This window comes from Antedon mediterranea, chromosome 8, assembly GCF_964355755.1.
Source record: "Antedon mediterranea chromosome 8, ecAntMedi1.1, whole genome shotgun sequence".
NCBI classification, from domain to species: Eukaryota; Metazoa; Echinodermata; class Crinoidea; order Comatulida; family Antedonidae; genus Antedon; species Antedon mediterranea.
The window spans coordinates 18,083,519-18,101,637 of NC_092677.1; the positions used below are offsets into that span (position 1 = coordinate 18,083,519).

Here is an 18,119-nt window from a genome sequence, read left to right on the forward strand (position 1 = left end):
TATTTTTATATATTGCATGTTAATAATAAGCCACGTTCAATATGCATTTATGAATTTACAAGTAAACGTTTACCAAAACATTGCATTTAAAATGTAAAACGTTAGCAAAAGAGCATCCGAAGGACAGAACTAGATAGAAGTTTTTGAAATAAATATTTAAAATTATTATTTAATTCGTGACAACATGAAATCAATACATTAACATAACATTTCAAAACACACACAAACAAATAAATGTAATCAGTAATAAACTTTATATAGTGTGTTCAATATCGATACATATTGAAAAAAATAAAAATATACTAAACAAGTATTAGGAGCCTAGAACCAGACGATTGGAGAGTGATTTTTATCACCTTAATGAAACAGCCTGTATTTACATTCATTTCTTTATCTGTTTTGCTCTGCTTTTGTATTGAGCAACGAGTCTAATATGCAGATTAATAAACAATTACTATAAATAAATGAATAAGTAACAATATAAAAATACATAATATCAAACAAAAGGCAAGATAATAGTAACTTTCTACCACAAAATAATAACTTTATTTGGTTAAATTACGTAAAAAATTAAACTTATAGTGTGGTTTTATTGGTATAATACAATATATAATTATAATGTGGCGAATTCACGGTGGATTTTTTTAATGGTATAATAGGGCAATGAAAAGGTGGCTTTGCCAGGAAAAATGAAGACAGTTGGCTCTTAAATACACAATAATACGCACATTTTATGGCGTAAACAAATAATTTAAGTTTAAAATTGAATGGATTCAATTCCAAAAATACAATTTAGGCATTTCAATATTAGTATGATCACATTCAAATACTGGTGATTATACCTGTACACTTTTTTTTTCTAAAAACTGTCACATGATCCTATTTAACCCATCAAATAAAGGTCACAAAACATCAACAGGTGATGGTATATACAAATACAATGAATGTTTATGAGCGAAATGCAGAAAATGTATTCAAGTGTTGAAATTTAAAAGTTGGACAGGTCTATTCAACGAGACAAGTTCCATTCAACCAATACGAAACATTATTTACTTTATCGTTAAGTAATTTACCGATTCCATCTTTAATAGAAGGTTGAACCTATTAAAAATCATGCTGGGTATAACGAAGCAAAGTGGAGCCGTTATAGATAGAACACACTACTGTCAGTTGTTCCAACATTCACCAGCCTAGCGTTGCACAATTGCATTTGTAAAGTAAAATATTCGTTTGTGTATTCAGCTCATGTACACCTCATTCAATTCACGTAAATATTCTTTTCATTGCACTCATAAACATTCATTGTCATTTTGTATAATTATGCGATGGAGGATAATATAAAATGAAATTATAGAAGAGCAAAATCAATAATATTGCAAAATCAAAATGACAAATATTCTCTTACTAAATAGTGAACTGTGTCTGGAGCAACTTACCTACAATCAAAATACAAACTTTATTTTAGCAATGATGCTTTATTACAATGGAGGAATAAAAGAATTGATTTCTCTAGGCTTCATGGCAAAACCTCTATAATCCTTTCCACAGGAATGAAGCAGGTTACATGCCTGGAGAAACCCTCCTGGTTGAACTAAAGCAAAGACTTTATAAACCTTTGTCTGGATGGATCGTCCATCAAAGGCTACACCATCTTAAATATGAGTGCAGGACAGGCAAACTAGTTTAAACTCTGAACTTTGGTCAGCAGAACAATAAATATATAAATCACTAAAAACCAGCAAATCGATTAGTACATTATCCATTTGGAGTACCAGCATACTCTAAACAAGAAACAATCAAGAGTGATTGTTTAAACAGCAAAGTTAAAACCTTCAAACATATGATTTGTAGAACAGCAGCAAACACTGTAACAAAAGTGCTCCGCTACAAAATTTGTTTCTAAACATTATTTACGGTATTTGTCATGCCTAAAACAATCAATTAATTTAGTTCAGCACATTCAGCAGATAACTGCAATAATAACATTTATTTCATCTCCTATAATATTCATCTAAAAACTGTTTACTTATTATGAAGAATAAATGTTATTTTAAAAGACTGACAAATTACTTTTATGATAAAGAATATAAATATAGGCTAGTCTTTCAGTGAATAGCACTTTTGTAAATCATTGGCAAGAGTTATGTACAAAAATTTATTGAACACCCCATGAAATAATTAGTATAATGATCATCTGAAAATCTGTGTATGCAAATGACCATATACTGTATGCAAATTATTCATTAATTTGCTGTTATTAAGCTGTAATTAATATACATTTATAAACATTGTGCATCTTAAACTAAATTTACACATGCTCATATTCTTAACTCTCAGGTGTTAAAAATTAGCATCAAGTTCTTAAGTATACTGTACTGAGTAAGCAAATGAATTGTCAGTTGCTTTAGCAACAAAAATCTTGGCGTTGCTTAAGTTTGTTAGATTGCACCAAAGACATTTTTGAATTCACTAACAATATCTCTGAAATTGTGAGCATGAGCAGAATGCTGTAGTAATTTCCTTTTGTTTATTTCCACTCAAACAATTATTGAGTTGTGAATACTCAATATATTAATAAAAACTATTCTGGACTTTATATTTGCACTGTAATAGCCAGCAAACATTGACTAGTTGCTCTAAAAGGCATCACTGTCTTACTTTTAAGCCGGCCAATGACAATCTTTCTAGTATAAACTGTATGTACAGTAAAGAATAATAAATATAGCTTTAAAAAAATTCAGTAACGATCACAGAATGTATTTTAGTCATCTTGATTGCGCTGATAGATCTGCAGAACAGATAAAGTACTACATGTCAACATAGTACAACAAGATACCGATTATCTTTGTCATTTCAACTATCAATTTTCAGGACTGATAATCCTTTGTATCACAATATGTGTACAAACAAACACAGTATTTCTTTATAAAAAAATAATTGCTTTCCCTAAGGAAATGTTTGCACTGAATAAAACATCCAGCATTATAGCCAGTAAATTTCTTCTTCTGTTGTTCTTCTTTTCAAATCACTGTTTCCACATCTCAGCATATGCTTCGGTGTAACGAACGTCCAGCCAAACAAGTTCGGGAAGTGAGCTCTGTAATGCCAAATAAAAAGCAATACAAATCATACGCTTGACACGTTCTTAATATACTTCTGTGTATTCAGTTCCTACCCACTGAAGATTAGGGAGTGAATTCTGAAATATGAACAAAACAAGAAAAACACAATATCAACAACCATCTAGTGACTACGTAACAGTACAACATGCAAAATATTTACGTGTAAATGAACGAATAAATGGCTAAAATCTACCAAAAAAAAGTAGTGCCTTTAAGACAGATGCTTAAGCGAACAAGTGAAGCAGACATGCAGCTGAAATGAAAATACAATGCGTCAGATGAACAAGAGCCCAGAAGATGCTCCAGACAGACTTTCTTAGAACAATAAATTGCACAAATGAACACTGTAGCTTATTTCAAATACATATGCATCTCACTTTTTACATGCTGGAATTTTTTTCATTTTAAAAGGTAAGCTATGTTTAGCAATATATACACATATTTGTTGGTAAGGTATAACATCTACATGCAAGGAATAAGGTTTATTCTCATGTATACAGTACAGGGTTAAATTTACATTTTGTATAAGTGGTTTCCGAATTTAATTGCAGTTAAAGATAATTTAGGTGAAATTAAGCAATTAATTCGTCTGATGTTTGCACTACTCTGGCGTAGAGTAGTCAGAGTAGGGCAAACATCTCACAAATTACTCACTGACACAAAGTCACTCCACAGTATTAGTATCATCCTGAATGCAATGACTCGATATGGATATGGATTACTCGATATGGAATAAGATCAAAATTCATTTCAAATGTGGGGACCGGCCATATGGGTATGACATGAGTAAAAATCATAACAAATACTGATATGCACAACTTGAGTACATGTCAAACATAATAATTGAAACTTATATATATATATATATATACAGTATATATATATATATATATATATATATATATATATACACTTGCACTGATGGAGGGCTAGTGTTGCTCAAAAGCTCTGCTAATTTTTCTGGCTGTTTTACTTTATTGTTTTGATTTGGTTTTTTGCTTATTTTTGTTTGTATCTCCATTGAGATCCAGCCACTGATACCCACAGCATTGTCATTTTCCTTTGGATTAACATATATATACATACATATGCAAACATATATGTTTAAGAGAAAGCTTTTATTCTTTCTCACAAAATGTATTCTTTAGTAAAATGTGTACACTATCACTGTGGATGATGATGACAACACAAGACAGTAAATATGCCAAATTAACATGCATTCACATACAATTGTGTAAAGATATAGAACCTACAGCAGCAGAACCCCTATAATGGGACCCAACAAATAGTATAGTAGTACTGTATTACAGTCGACTCCGCCTAAGTCGAATTCGCGTAAGTCGAAAAATCGCGAAAGTCGAATTTTTTGGAAAGTCCCAATTCTTTCCTATACATTACTGTGTAATTTTTATTTGTAAGTCGAATTTTTCGAAGTCGAAATTCGTCTAAGTCGACGTCTTTTTGCGGTCCGAATACACACATTCTTTAGTGATTTATATCGTATAAGTCGAAGTCACAAATTACGCGGCAACAACGCGCTAAAAAAGCCGATGAAACGTACGTAATTCGATAAACAAACAACAGAGGGGATAATGTGGGACCATATCGGTTCTCCCAAGCAGGTTGTATAGTATAGGCGGCGTCCTACAACTCGCGCTAGTGTATAGTGTATGAGTTGTTTAAGCGTTGAGAACTTGAGCGGCGTTTTGTGGGTACCTATTTTGTGCTAGACAGATGGCAATAAACAATGGATACCGATTTCGAATAAGAAACGAAATGTATTTATTATACGTTTTTGTATTGTTTTGGGCTTAAACCATAAAAGAAAATACAGTTTATCATTGCCGATAAAGAGGCTTAGCATTATTATTAGGCCTAGCTAGCTAGCTAAGCAAACTCAATTCAAGAAGGCTCATCGCGTGGGCCGCGATCGCGACAGGGCAGGGTCCACTAGGCCTAGCCATAGCGCGGCTAGTGAGTGAACCTAGGCCTAGGCCTAGCATTTTTTTGGCAAATCTGTAAGTCGAAGTTCGCGTAACTCGAATTTTTATACCGGTCCCATTAGATTCGACTTAGGCGGAGTCGACTGATATATATTTCTTTTTTTAAAAAAGAGTTTTCTGAAAAGGGACAAAAGAGTGTATTGTGGACCCTAAAGATTGGTAATCAAACATGTTAACCCCAAATTCTGTACAAATCCCCATATCTATTTTCTTCAAGTTCCAAGTAATTCATTGATTTTCATCATTTGATACACATTGGATGGAGAAATCATGTATGGAGAGAGTGCTCATTTAAGCTTTTGATTAATCCTATGGTTATTATGCATTTGTAATCAAATACGAATTATATTACTAATAGTTTCGAAACAATTTTTAATACTTATAAATAAAATTAAGGATTCTGTATGATTATATAAAGTCTACATAAAAATAAATATTACCGTGAGAATCTGGAGCGTTTTCGCCGTTAACGGGGTACTATTCAGATCTAGTCTTTTCAGCTGCTTCAAATCAGTAAGACAACGGAGCCCTGCATCAGTCACCTGTGTCTCGCATAAATTTAAACTTTCCAGGTGGTGAAGGTGTTCTGTTATTGTCTCAAGGCCGGAGTCACCAAACTAAAATTAAAATAGTATATATTTACTATACTTAATATATATAAGTTTAAAAATAGTTTAAAAAGTAAAAAGAGCCACATATTGCTATGCCATATGATATCTATCTCAAATTAAGTATTTTACATATCAAAAACTAAACCTTTTGGATTGATTGAACAACAAACAATACTTGAAAGAAAACGAAAAATCACACTAAAATAGGATTTTAGGATTTAGTGAAGAGATGTGAAGGCGTCGAACATGTCATGTTAACCACCCACACGTTTTTACTTACTTGATAATGTTTATTTAATTAATTTTTTTCAATTTATTGAGATTTGAATAAAACAGACTTGGTTTTTGAAATGTTTTTCGTTTTAACAAAAAAAAATTTGTTAAAGTAAACTTTTAGCCAATTGGTTTGTTACTTTATGAATTTGTTAACTACTAACCATGAATGAACATTTACAATAATACCCTTTATGTTTGTTTGGGTTCTTTTTCCTGGTATTTAACTGACCAATCACATACATTTGTTTGAAAGTATCGGAATGTAATAATTATATATTTTTAGTGCCCCTAACTATAATACAATGACAATTTACTTGTCCTGAGATTTCACATGGTTCGCGAATGTGTGAAAACCTGAAATCCCAACATGCATGCACAAGGATTTATTTTTTTGTTTTTCTTTTCAGAGAAAAAAGAAGGGTTCCTCCCAATTTTGTATTAACAGACTCTGCCAAAACAGAAAGACAATTAGTGCAACAACTAGACAACATCAGGCTACACCTATAGCTAGCGTACGGTGTTCGTAGGTTACTGCTGTTTACCAGCTAGTCCTACAAAACCAGGAAGAGGAAATTCACCGCGAACTACTTAGGTGTGCATTGTTTCTCTGGTTTTATCATAATTTACCATAAAACGTACATTTAAAACAAGGTTTTTCTTAAATGTTTTTAAAGTAATATAATATGCAAAACGTCATCAATTGTAGGGAATGGGTCTTGAAATTTAATTATTATTATGCAGATGTGAAAAGGGTTTTGGTTTATGGTAAATTCGCCATATCAAAAAAATTTTAAGAAAAGATTACTAATAGAACAAATTATTCAATTTAATTTATATTGTAAAGAGTTTAATTTAAAGTATAGATGTTTTTATTTTATAATAATATATCCCCTGGATATCAGCTGGCCTGTGGGTTCAGCTGGAAGGGTTACCCTCTCTAAATAAAGTTGAAATAAAAATAAAATAATAAATAATAATACCTGTGTTGACCATAAGTTGAGATGTTTTAAATTTGGCAATTTAACAAGCGTTTGTGCACATGCACTTGTAATATGAGTAAACGCTAAGTTTAACGTCTCCAAATCTCCAAGAGGGCCCTCACTGAACATTCGCTTTAGATCAGCATCTGTAGATTTTGAGGGCAGCACCAATGAATGTGGACCACCAGGCTCTCGCTGAAAAGAACAATATACACGATGCAATTATACAGTTTAGTAAAAGGTTTCAACAGAATAATTAATATGAATGATAAAGATAAAGCCCTAAAGATAAATGTAGCTAAATTTAATCAAATAAATTGGATGAATAGATAGACTGATTGATAGCCATGCTATTGTAATGAATTAAAAGCCGCAGCAGAAATTTAATACTTATAAACGATAAAGTGAATCTCCATGGTAACAGAGTTTAGTATAAGCCTGTGTTCTAAAATGGAATCAATTATAATAATTGTATTCACTAGAAGAAACATTCTGTGTAAATTTGTTAAATAAACATTTTGACATTGTATAGTGGGGCTACTCCTATTCAGGGGATTAATTTGTTTTTCGTGAGGTGAAGTGAACAATTTATCTGAACTTTAAGAAATTGAGAAGAACTGAACTTTTTCACCAATGAAAACTGCCAAACCAGAGGAAGTATATTATCATTTTTATGATATTTATTTTTGTATAATATATTAGTAATGATATGAAGAATATAATTATTTGATCATTTGTATTATCATTTATAATATAAAAAAGGGGTTGAATAAACCATTTGGAACACTTTAATAGGGGTGTCCCCTGAGTAGGAGTTGACTACACGTGTTAAAACATATATTTCCCCTCTTTTCGAATGAAAGTGTCCGCTTAATAGTGCCCTATGTCCCAAAGGAGGAGTTCTAACTGTATTATTATAGTTTGTTTGCTTCATTTATGGTAATAGAATTAGTAACAATCTCTGTACAGCTTGTGGCAATTAAAACTGTATAGTTCAATTAAATAGTTGATTGTATGAAGTATGAATACACTATATGAACAATGGCCTCAATTATTCATCAAAGAAACGTGTACTCTTAAAGTGCATCCTTGTAATTTAATTAACTCTGGATACTAAGCACAAGATTAAAAGATAGTACAGATGTATATCACAGGAAAATGTGAAAGAAGAATACAGTAAATTGGAAAAAGGCCACTGCCAGGGGGTTACTGTTCAAGCGTTCCCTTTTTCCTGAAGTGCCTAGATCAGCAGTTAAAAGTTAAAGTATGGTAAATATGCTTCTAGCTATAGCTCATGATAATTTTTTCTCCCTTAGCTTAGAAATGAGAATACCAAATGCACATTTTTTAATTTGAAATTCAGCCTGTATCAGCTGCTCTTCTCTTTTTTTATTAAGGCCTAGTCTTTGACATTCGATTCAAAATGGAAAATGTGTCTAATACAAAACAAAAAATGTTTTTTATTCGTTGAATTGGGAGAATATTTCATTATTTGATAGCCTGACCGTCTAACTCATTAAACAGCATTCTCACCATTCAACTAATAAACATTCTTTCAGTGTAAAATAAATGGAAATTGTTTTCACTTTTAGCTGATCTTTTTCCATAGCTTCATTGGTATATATTTGAACATTACAGTATACCTATTCATTTTTAAATGTTGAGGATATGAACACAATTTACTTAAAGGGGGTTTAAGTTTATTTTAAAAAAAAGCTTGCTACCGGCATTTTATTTGTGCAAATGAATACTCTCAACAATCACTATGATACACTTACTAGTTGTGACAGCTCTGATTGCTTGTCCAATAATTGGGTGTACATATTTTTTCCTTCTTCAAATTTTTGAAGGGCGGTGATTGTCTTTTCCTTTAGTTCAGGCGTTGATAGAGCATCAAACTCCAGCAGCAGACACAAATACTGAAAAATAACAATAAAATCAAGTTCTTATTGATGTGGAGGTGTAGTAAATAATTATGAGGACCATACTGTTTTCTGATGATCTTGGGATTTCCCAATAGTGTTCGACCTCTTTTTCTCGCTAAACACAAGCAATGCTGCAAAGGCATTTTATTATTACAGTTTGGTTGTACTTTTATGATAGTGCCCTGTATGGGTTAACCACGCCTGATTAAATCCCCCAATATTTCTGTCAAACCTCTGTATATTAAAGATATAAAATGAAAATATTAACTTAATTCATAGTATTTATTTTATTTTTGAAACACATAAATGATGGCCAATTCATAATTTCAACATATATCATCAGGAATAATATATGCAAAGATACTGGATATTGACAAATAAATGCTATAATGAATCATAATGAGGTGTGTTATCTTCTTTTAATATGACTGTAAATTTGTAAAGAATAATAATGTCATTCGTGTAAATGGTAAGTAAAGACTAAATTGATATCAAACATTAAAAACATTCTTCATTGCCGTACAGGTAGGTCACTGAGAAAAGGTTACATTGTTACAAAGTGTCCGATTACCAGATCTCGTAAAATCTGTAAACTTGACAGTTAGGCGCTTCCAACTAAATTTTATAAATCACTTTTCACTCAATGTTAATTATATGTTAATCTACTCAGCGAGACAACTGCTTCATAAGTCAACTGTGGGTGACACATTCACTGTGAGTTGTGTTACCTGTAAACAGGTCAGGTTCTTGTTTGAGGCTTGTCGTAAACACGGTTCGTATATACGAGAATTGACTGATTGCAGAAAGCGTTTACGTCTACAACAGCATGCGATTAGCCTTTCCAACTGAAAGAGAAAAATTGCATATAAGCTGTTGAGCATGAGGTCACACTTATGTAAAAGATATATACAATACATATATATTATGATTAAGGGCTTTAAATAATAAATAGCAAATAGTTTTATTGATGCAATGAAATCCATTTTACAAATGCATACAGTTATTTTCATACAGCATGATTATCTTCAATGGGTATAATCGCATTAAGTACAGTGTAACAAAATAAATTCTAATTTTGTAACCCATGAATAATAATTTGTATTAACTACGTGAGCGTGCATCCACTTTTCCATGAAAGATTTATTTTGTGTTATGCTGACTGGTGGATAATCTTTCTAAAAAACAATTATTTTTTTACTTTGTAAGGATAGCATTACTTGGGAGCATTCTTAGTTTGAAATAGTCATTTTAAGTTTAATTTTTAAATGAAGAGGCTTTTTCTAGGTGCAATGTTGATAACCAAAAATTCCCAGGAATACCAATTTAGATTCAGCTTTCCTCAGAATAGGCAATAAAGGGTATGTTCAGACTCACAGAGTTACGGTGGGGTTATCTACGCAAGGCGTACGGTAATCCGTGGCGTTAAAAGCCAAGGTGTTCAGTCACAACGACCAACATTCCAATGTCTTGCGTTTAAAACACTCTGATCAGGTCAAAGCAGATAGAACTATATGTATACATTCATGACAATTACATTGTTTTTTGATTTTTTTATTTATATAATGTTTACCTTCAAATATACTTATTTGTTCTTACTACTTGTAGAATTGCATTTTAATACAAAATAATTTAAAACGTAATTTTTACACGGACAATTATCTGATTGATTTAATTTATGAAAATATAATATCACTGACGTCAACTTTACTGTTCTTTAAAATCTGAACCTGCTAATCCGCGGCATGGTTCAGACACAAAAATATGTACGCCGCTTACATAACTCCACCGTAACTCCGTGAGTCTGAACATACCCAAAGACTTTAAAGCCTTGAGTCAAATGCTTGAGTGGTTAAGGCCCTGTTCAGACCCATGGCGTTAGACCGTTTTAGCGTACGACGCTAAAAGAATGTGTGTCTGAACAGTTGGGGATTAGCGTACAACGCGTCGTACAACGGTTGTAGCGTTGTAGTGGAAAACGGTTGATAGTACCGTTTTAGCGTACGACGCTACTGTAAGTCAACGTTGTATCCAATCAGAACGTTTCCTGTTATGACGCGAAACAAGGTTTGACCTAGGCTGACATCTTGTATCGTCAATGTGTGAGATGGATTTCCATAACAAAAAGGCCAGAATAAATAAGGCCTAACTACACTACAAATACAACTGTTACAAAGGCTACAAACTACCCAAACTACTACCAACTGATTACCATTATATTTTCTAACAAATGACATAAATAAATGCACCTTGTATTTAAACATAGGGACTACGATCCCATCCGCTTTTAGGCCTAGCTAGGCCTAGAGCCATTCACGCATTTCATTCAAGCTAAAAACTAGTGTGGGACATCAAGTCACTCATTCATACAAGGCAGACTTGACTGGACAAGTTTAATGCTGAAAACCCCCTAACTCCTAAAAAATTTAGTAAACAAACAAGGGAAGCTGTGTCCCTTTTATTAGCAAGTTAAGGGTTATTTTCAACCGACTGGACCAAAGAATATAATTATCTTTGACTGGACTGGATAGACTAATCACAATCAATTTTTTCTTCATCATTAGGAGGCCTGCTTTATTTTCGTAACAAAGAACCTGGGGAAAATGGTTTTTACTACAAAATAAAAACAATAGAAACAGAAATTTGGCTTTACTATATTTTTCTTAAATAAATGCTGAGGTATGTTTTATTTATGGCAAATTTTGTCATAATTGTAGGGCTGAGATCTAGGCCTATATACAGTGGAAATAATGATGAAAACATGTGGGTAAGAACACATGAATATGCAATAGAAACAACCTGAATGACGTACTTCCGTTGTAACGATAATCGTACGCTATGGGTCTGAACACCTCGTTTTTTTCTCTGCGGTTTGTAACGTGACCTTGCTAGTAACGTTGTACGCTAAAACGGTCTAACGCCATGGGTCTGAACAGGGCCTAAGGCAGGGCGCAATTTACTGTAAATGGATTCAAGGCTGACTAGCTCTAGTTCTTGTGGTGGAGTAAGTACTAAAAACTGTACACTTTAAAGAACCCAGTTCATCAATTAAACTGGTTCACAAAATAGTCTGAGGTGTCAGGAAAATTATAGGACAGTGAATAATGTTTCTATATAATCCGTGGCCATGTGTTTAAATATATACCGTGAAATAAAATTAAAATGTGAATTCTTTAAGAACAAGATGTTTAAAGCAAAATCTTAAATTTTTTATAAATCGGCTATCAAGACTCATTGGGCTGATCAACCCTTAAAATTTCCAGCATTGAAGGACCTAAAGCTACTAAAGCTTAGGATTCAAGTATCACTACAGAAATTATACATTATTTAAGGTAACTTTACCAAAAGGCCATTGTAAATTTTACTATTTGTTCGCACTTTGATACAATTTCACATACCATTGTTTTACCAGTGAAATTACAAATTTTAGTGTAATTTCACTTTTCTCTGGTTTTACAAACATATAACCATGACAATAAAAACTATGATTGAAGTGCATGAACTCTGAAGTCACATGTTAAAGTTTCAGAAGGCTATATTTTATAGCTGCGCAGGCAGTGGTTGTTCAAAGTTAACCATTGACCAATTTTAGCCAGTGTTTAGATTGCTAATTCAGTTAATTTGACCAAATCAAAATCCAACATGAATGAGGCCTCAGTTATCTTTGTCTAAATATGTAAAATGTAATTGATGTTTGCAATTGAATAAGACTGAAACCGAAATCAAATGGAATCTGTTTAGTTAGCATGTTTACATAAATAATGAAAGTTTGTATTGTTTAAGAGAGAGACAGAATAGTTTAATTCATTGGTTTTGCACAATCAACTGGAATAGTAAAATTACATAGTGAGATGTAAGAGTTAAAGAGAAGAACAAAGGAAAGAAAGACACTCTAATCAACTCCACTTGCACTCACCATTTCTGTAAACAACTGACCATCATCGGTGCACGCCAATCCACCTGGACAGTAAAGGTCAAGCCAACCTGGTTTGCCATCACGAACTGCACACACTGCTGTGTGAACCTGTCATGAATAGATTAAAAGTATTACCTATACAGTATTATTTCAAACAAATATTGTTTTATATCTTTTCATCTTAACGTGTCTTCCTCTTCTGTGTTTGATATTAAAACTGCCCTTAAGATGTAACCTATAATTGATTACTCTTTTATTAATAACAATAACAATAATAATAACAACAATAATTACAATAATTAAAAATAATAATAACTACAGTAGTAATGACTATAATTGTTATGTGTTTAAATTTTAAATGTAAATATGTATAATTATGTTTGTATGATGTAGTATGTTTAAGTGGATATTAGCCCTTGATGGCATTTGCAGCAATAAAGAAATTGAATTGAATTGAATTAAATTGTGTGCATACATATTGATGAACTTCATTTCATTGGCTTCTATACTGTGGTTATTATACAATAGTGTATGAAAAATCAGGTGATTATTATAAAGATATATATTTTTATTTTACAATATTTATTAATTATTTTGCAAATGTAATTAGCTGCAATTCAAGATTCATTGGTTGCAATTGTTTATAATTATCATAATTTGTCTGTAGTTGTAGTTGTAGTTGGTAAAGATACCAATAATAAATATTCATAGGTAGTAAATCTATAATAAATTTATGTTAAGGGCAACTTTTGGTAACTTGCGCCTAACTTTTAGAATTTTTACTCAATAGTATAGAAAGTTGGTACATAATTTCGGTACTGATTTTTAACCCCTAATTGTTTAAATAAATGTTACATTTTTAAATTTAAAAAATAAAAAAATATGCATCTTTACAATTTTTGTAGAAAACAGTATCAGTGCATATTACTGACATTTTAGTTCTACAAATTAATAAAAGAATATCTATTAATTATTTTATAACTGATTTTTATCAGTTATAAAATATTAATATTATTTTTAAATCGTCTTTTAAACTGTACGAAATAATGTTTAATGATGAATGTATTGCTGACCAATCTGAAAGAAAACCTAAAGTAATTTGGTGAATAGATTTCATATACCGAATAATTGGAAGCATTTAGTGATCTGTTTTAACATACAAGATTTGGTCAGAGAACCAATTTGTATTTAATGAATACATACACACCATAAATTGTACTTTACATATAGTAAAGATTGTATACATACAATGCCTTATTCAATTACTACATCAGCCATGTCAGTCTACACAAAGTGACAAGACGAGAGTGGCTAAATGGATTTGTTAACATCTAAAGTAATCTATAATGTTCTCTCTATTATGAAAGAACATTTTGAAAATATAAACTGTAATGAAATAGATTATTGAGGAAAAAACGTTACTTTTGAAATAAACTTTTTTACATATTATAATAAGTTTTGATTAAAAAAGGAAATCCTTCAATCTAACCAAATTTCTGTAGTAATTTCAAAAGTTCCATAGCCTTTAAAATTAGTTAATAAAAGATTAGAGATTTTTATAATGTATTTTATGGAAATGAGCAGTCAGGTAAGACTCTGAGACTACTGAGTAATATCCGATACACATTGACACAGTTCTGATTGACTCTGTATTGGAAAAATCTGTCTTTCTATGCATATGATAATGATCTTATGACAAGAAAATATTTACTGTACAGGTAAAATATTATTATGATTATGGAGATATGAAACATTAAATTTGATTTAATTTGAAATAAAGACACACTCATTAAACTAACACTGTTTAGACATGAATTTTCTTTCAATCCATTAGGAAATTGGCAAACATAGATCTATTAATACAGCAACTGATGGCCGCTTCAGGCATCTTCAATATGAACATTTACAACATGATTAATACTGGTATAGCTTTGTAGCTTTCAATAATACTATTGTTCTCAGCTGGCGTATATTGGATAGCATGATTAAAACATAATTAAAAGTCAAAATATAAGGTTGTGGTAAAACTAGATACCAGTAATAGCTAAAGAAACATGACAAATGAAGATTAATATCAGAATTTGAATAGGTCATTTTGCAGTTATTCACTTAGAAAAAAACCCCAATATTATAGTTTTATATTTAACCAAAAAACCCATGGCCTGACAGAAAATGTGTCTATTTTTTGTTTTAATTATTACAGTTTTTTCAGATACAGTAAATATGATTCAATCCTTTTACAAGAGGGAACAATCTTTAAAATAAAAGAGGAATGGAGAATGACTTGAGTACACTCATGCTGTGCCTGTAATTTAATATTAATGAAATGATACTATTAATGCACAACACACAATTTAAAAATGTATTTATTAAAGGAAAAAATGGTTACCTCGCATCTACTATCTTGAACAAACTTCCTCATAATATATTCAAAATTTCTAAGAAAGGAAAATAAATTGTTTACAATATTTGATTAGTAGGCACAAATGCAAATGTGTAATAAAACAGGTGAGTGATTATGTGATGGCAGCGCTACAAGAAAGAGAATTAACATCCGTGCTGTTGATTAATTTCTTGGAATCATCATGTAACAATAATAAAAAATGCCTCTAACATTTTCAGCAAATGACCGTCTTGCTTTGAGAATAAACCATTTGCCATAAGGGTATCAACAAAATCTAGGAATATTACTTATCATCACAAATTGACAATGTTCATCACAATTCACTATTGATAAGGTGTGAAAGGGCCTTTATCATAGTTCACAATAATTAACACAGTTTATTCAACTGCAACTTTAATTGCAAATACAAATTTCATTTGACTTCCTCATAGCATTTGGCTACTATATTATTTGAACAAGAAACATTGAGTACGATTTTGTACACCGTATATTTCTATGCACATGTGTAGTACTCATCATTAGGTCAACAAATGACATCATAACATCGCGGTGCCACAACCCTTCTAAACAAAGTTCCAAATTCATTCAGAATATTTCTAAAACTTTCAAGGCTATAGCTTAAATTTGTTTCGATATGGGAGAGTTGACTGTATGTTGATGAAATTTTAATTATTACTGAAATATAGACATATTTAATAACAATGAACTAATGAACTAATTGCCAGGCCTTAATACATTCATAATACTGGTACTCCTGTGGTTCTTGAAATAAATAAAAGCATTTTGCTATTTTATTCTATAAATGAGGAAGAAGCATGTAGTTGAAAAATGTCCATGACATAGGTGTACACAGTGCCATGATCATGATCTACTGTATGATTGGCGTGGCGATATACAAGAATTCATTTATTTGATTAATGTGTGAGCTGATTATCAATCAGGAGTTATAAATAAATTGTTCCTGTACATTTTCAAACAACTTACTTGGTTAATCGTGAATCACTAAGGGATCTGTAAGGAAAAAGAAACAAAACAAGGAATTAACATAAATACAACCACATAGCAGTTCAGGATTATAATTTGTATATGGAAACATATATATAGTTATAGGGGTTGAAACTTTTACTGCGTTATCATAAAGCTCTGTCTACAATTCTGTCTGTTATTCAAACTAGTTTGACAAAAAAAGTGTGATGTACCCAAATATGGAAGTAATATATGCTTAAATATGGTAGTGATATGACATCATCATGTCCATATTTTTTTGTTTGATATCAGTTTGATATAGACACAGCTTTATATGGCATATTATAACTCTATAGGTGGGGAAAAGATTAGTTGAACCATTTATACAACACTGACCTTTTGTTCATTACAAAAGCTCAAGGTACAAATGTATATGACATTTAAGATACATGCATCAACGATGTTGATGAGTCCAACCAATCAAATTCATTCCCGCATTTTCGCTTCGATCAGTGACAACACAGTGTAATAAAAGTGTTAAGTATGTTCGTTGTTACAACGCTAATTATAATGTGACCTTGCTTTAGGATATGAATGTTACCATGGAGTAAAGACTTTACTCCATGATATTACTCAATAGATGTGAACAAAATAATTAAAGAGAGATTTATTGTTATTTCTATAGATACAATTACGTGTAATATTTTTAACATATTCTTTGCTCTATAAATCTTAAAGAATATAATTGTACAGTAATAATTTCATACAGATATAACATATAGTGATATATTGCTTTTTATGAAGAGATTTTTTTCTATTTTTTCAACAACAGTTTATTATTCGATAGATAGGGTTTAAAATGGATGGGCTGCAAAGGTTCACTTCCTGGTACTCTATCAAAAACATAAAATTATTAAACTACAATCAATGCTGAATTTACATAGAGACATTTTTAGGACCTAAATTATTTGGATTGAGACAATTTTAAAATTAATGAAGGGAGACAGTAATTCATAGTTGTTCTCTGGCTTGTTGTAAAAAGATAAATAACCTCAAAACCATGTCTGGGTGTACATCATTTTCCTATGTGCCCTTTCTACCCCCTCACAACTTTACATATACCTAATGGATAGAAAATAGGGGCAGTGATTGAAAGGACATGACAGGACCGTAGAGGAAAAACTTCCTCTATCAGGGTTTAAGTGGTAATTAATTGTAAGATTTGCTATCAACTTACGCTTTTGGGACGGGAATAGGTAGCAGCATTCCAGATAAATTTGGTAGCCAGTCTTCATAATCAGCTCTATAAAAGAAAAGAAACATAATATATCTTTAGCAATAGACAGTTACATACTTTGTACTTATAACAAAGATTAGAAAAACAAATAGTCTTGTGTTTAAATTAAGCATTGCAAAAGTCATGCAAAGACAGATTTAGATCTTGTATATAAAACAAATATAGATAATCTTACATTTATGGTTATTAAAATGACTTTGATTTATGTATAAATTCCTATTACACTAGACATAAATCAACAGTTGATGAAACTCACAAGTCATATTTAAGTTAAAAACTAAATATAGATACAATAATAGTTTATATGGATTCATATAACCAGTCAGCACAAACAAGTGCTTTGACATTATTTTCTTTCAAGGGGTTATTGTACTGTACTGATCATTGTATAATTTGATTATTTATAGGTTATGTTAATTGTTAAGATGTTAGGTTGACTGTTAGGGGTAAGGTTAATTGTTTAAGTACTAGATGGAACGCTCGCTTCGCTCGCGTACCATCTAGGTCGTGCCCACACATGGTTCTCGAATACATAGTAATTTCAGCGTAAAAAAACTGGCGATTTCAAATATACGTACCGCATGAATTGACTAAAAAACATTGTCGTTTACAGAAACAAATA

The 18,119-nt window shown here is 31.4% G+C and overlaps 1 protein-coding gene across 3 annotated transcripts in view; it reads right to left on the reverse strand.

Moving 5' to 3' along the window:
• Nucleotides 1–235: 235 nt before the first annotated feature.
• The window catches only part of LOC140057478 (C-Maf-inducing protein-like), a 56,935-nt gene continuing 39,051 nt past the window's right edge, over nucleotides 236–18,119 (reverse strand). For 2 of the 3 annotated variants that reach the window (XM_072103151.1, XM_072103150.1), the window contains exons 10-18: nucleotides 17,438–17,503; nucleotides 16,219–16,245; nucleotides 15,220–15,268; nucleotides 12,831–12,938; nucleotides 9,646–9,762; nucleotides 8,771–8,911; nucleotides 6,993–7,187; nucleotides 5,566–5,742; nucleotides 236–3,097 (exon numbers count right to left, since the gene is read on the reverse strand). In XM_072103151.1, the coding sequence (XP_071959252.1) occupies nucleotides 3,026–3,097; nucleotides 5,566–5,742; nucleotides 6,993–7,187; nucleotides 8,771–8,911; nucleotides 9,646–9,762; nucleotides 12,831–12,938; nucleotides 15,220–15,268; nucleotides 16,219–16,245; nucleotides 17,438–17,503 (952 nt within the window). In that variant the 3' untranslated portion in view covers nucleotides 236–3,025. Of the gene's footprint in view, nucleotides 3,200–5,565; nucleotides 5,743–6,992; nucleotides 7,188–8,770; nucleotides 8,912–9,645; nucleotides 9,763–12,830; nucleotides 12,939–15,219; nucleotides 15,269–16,218; nucleotides 16,246–17,437; nucleotides 17,504–18,119 lie in introns of all 3 variants that reach the window. The other variant, XM_072103152.1, reaches the window with a different exon arrangement.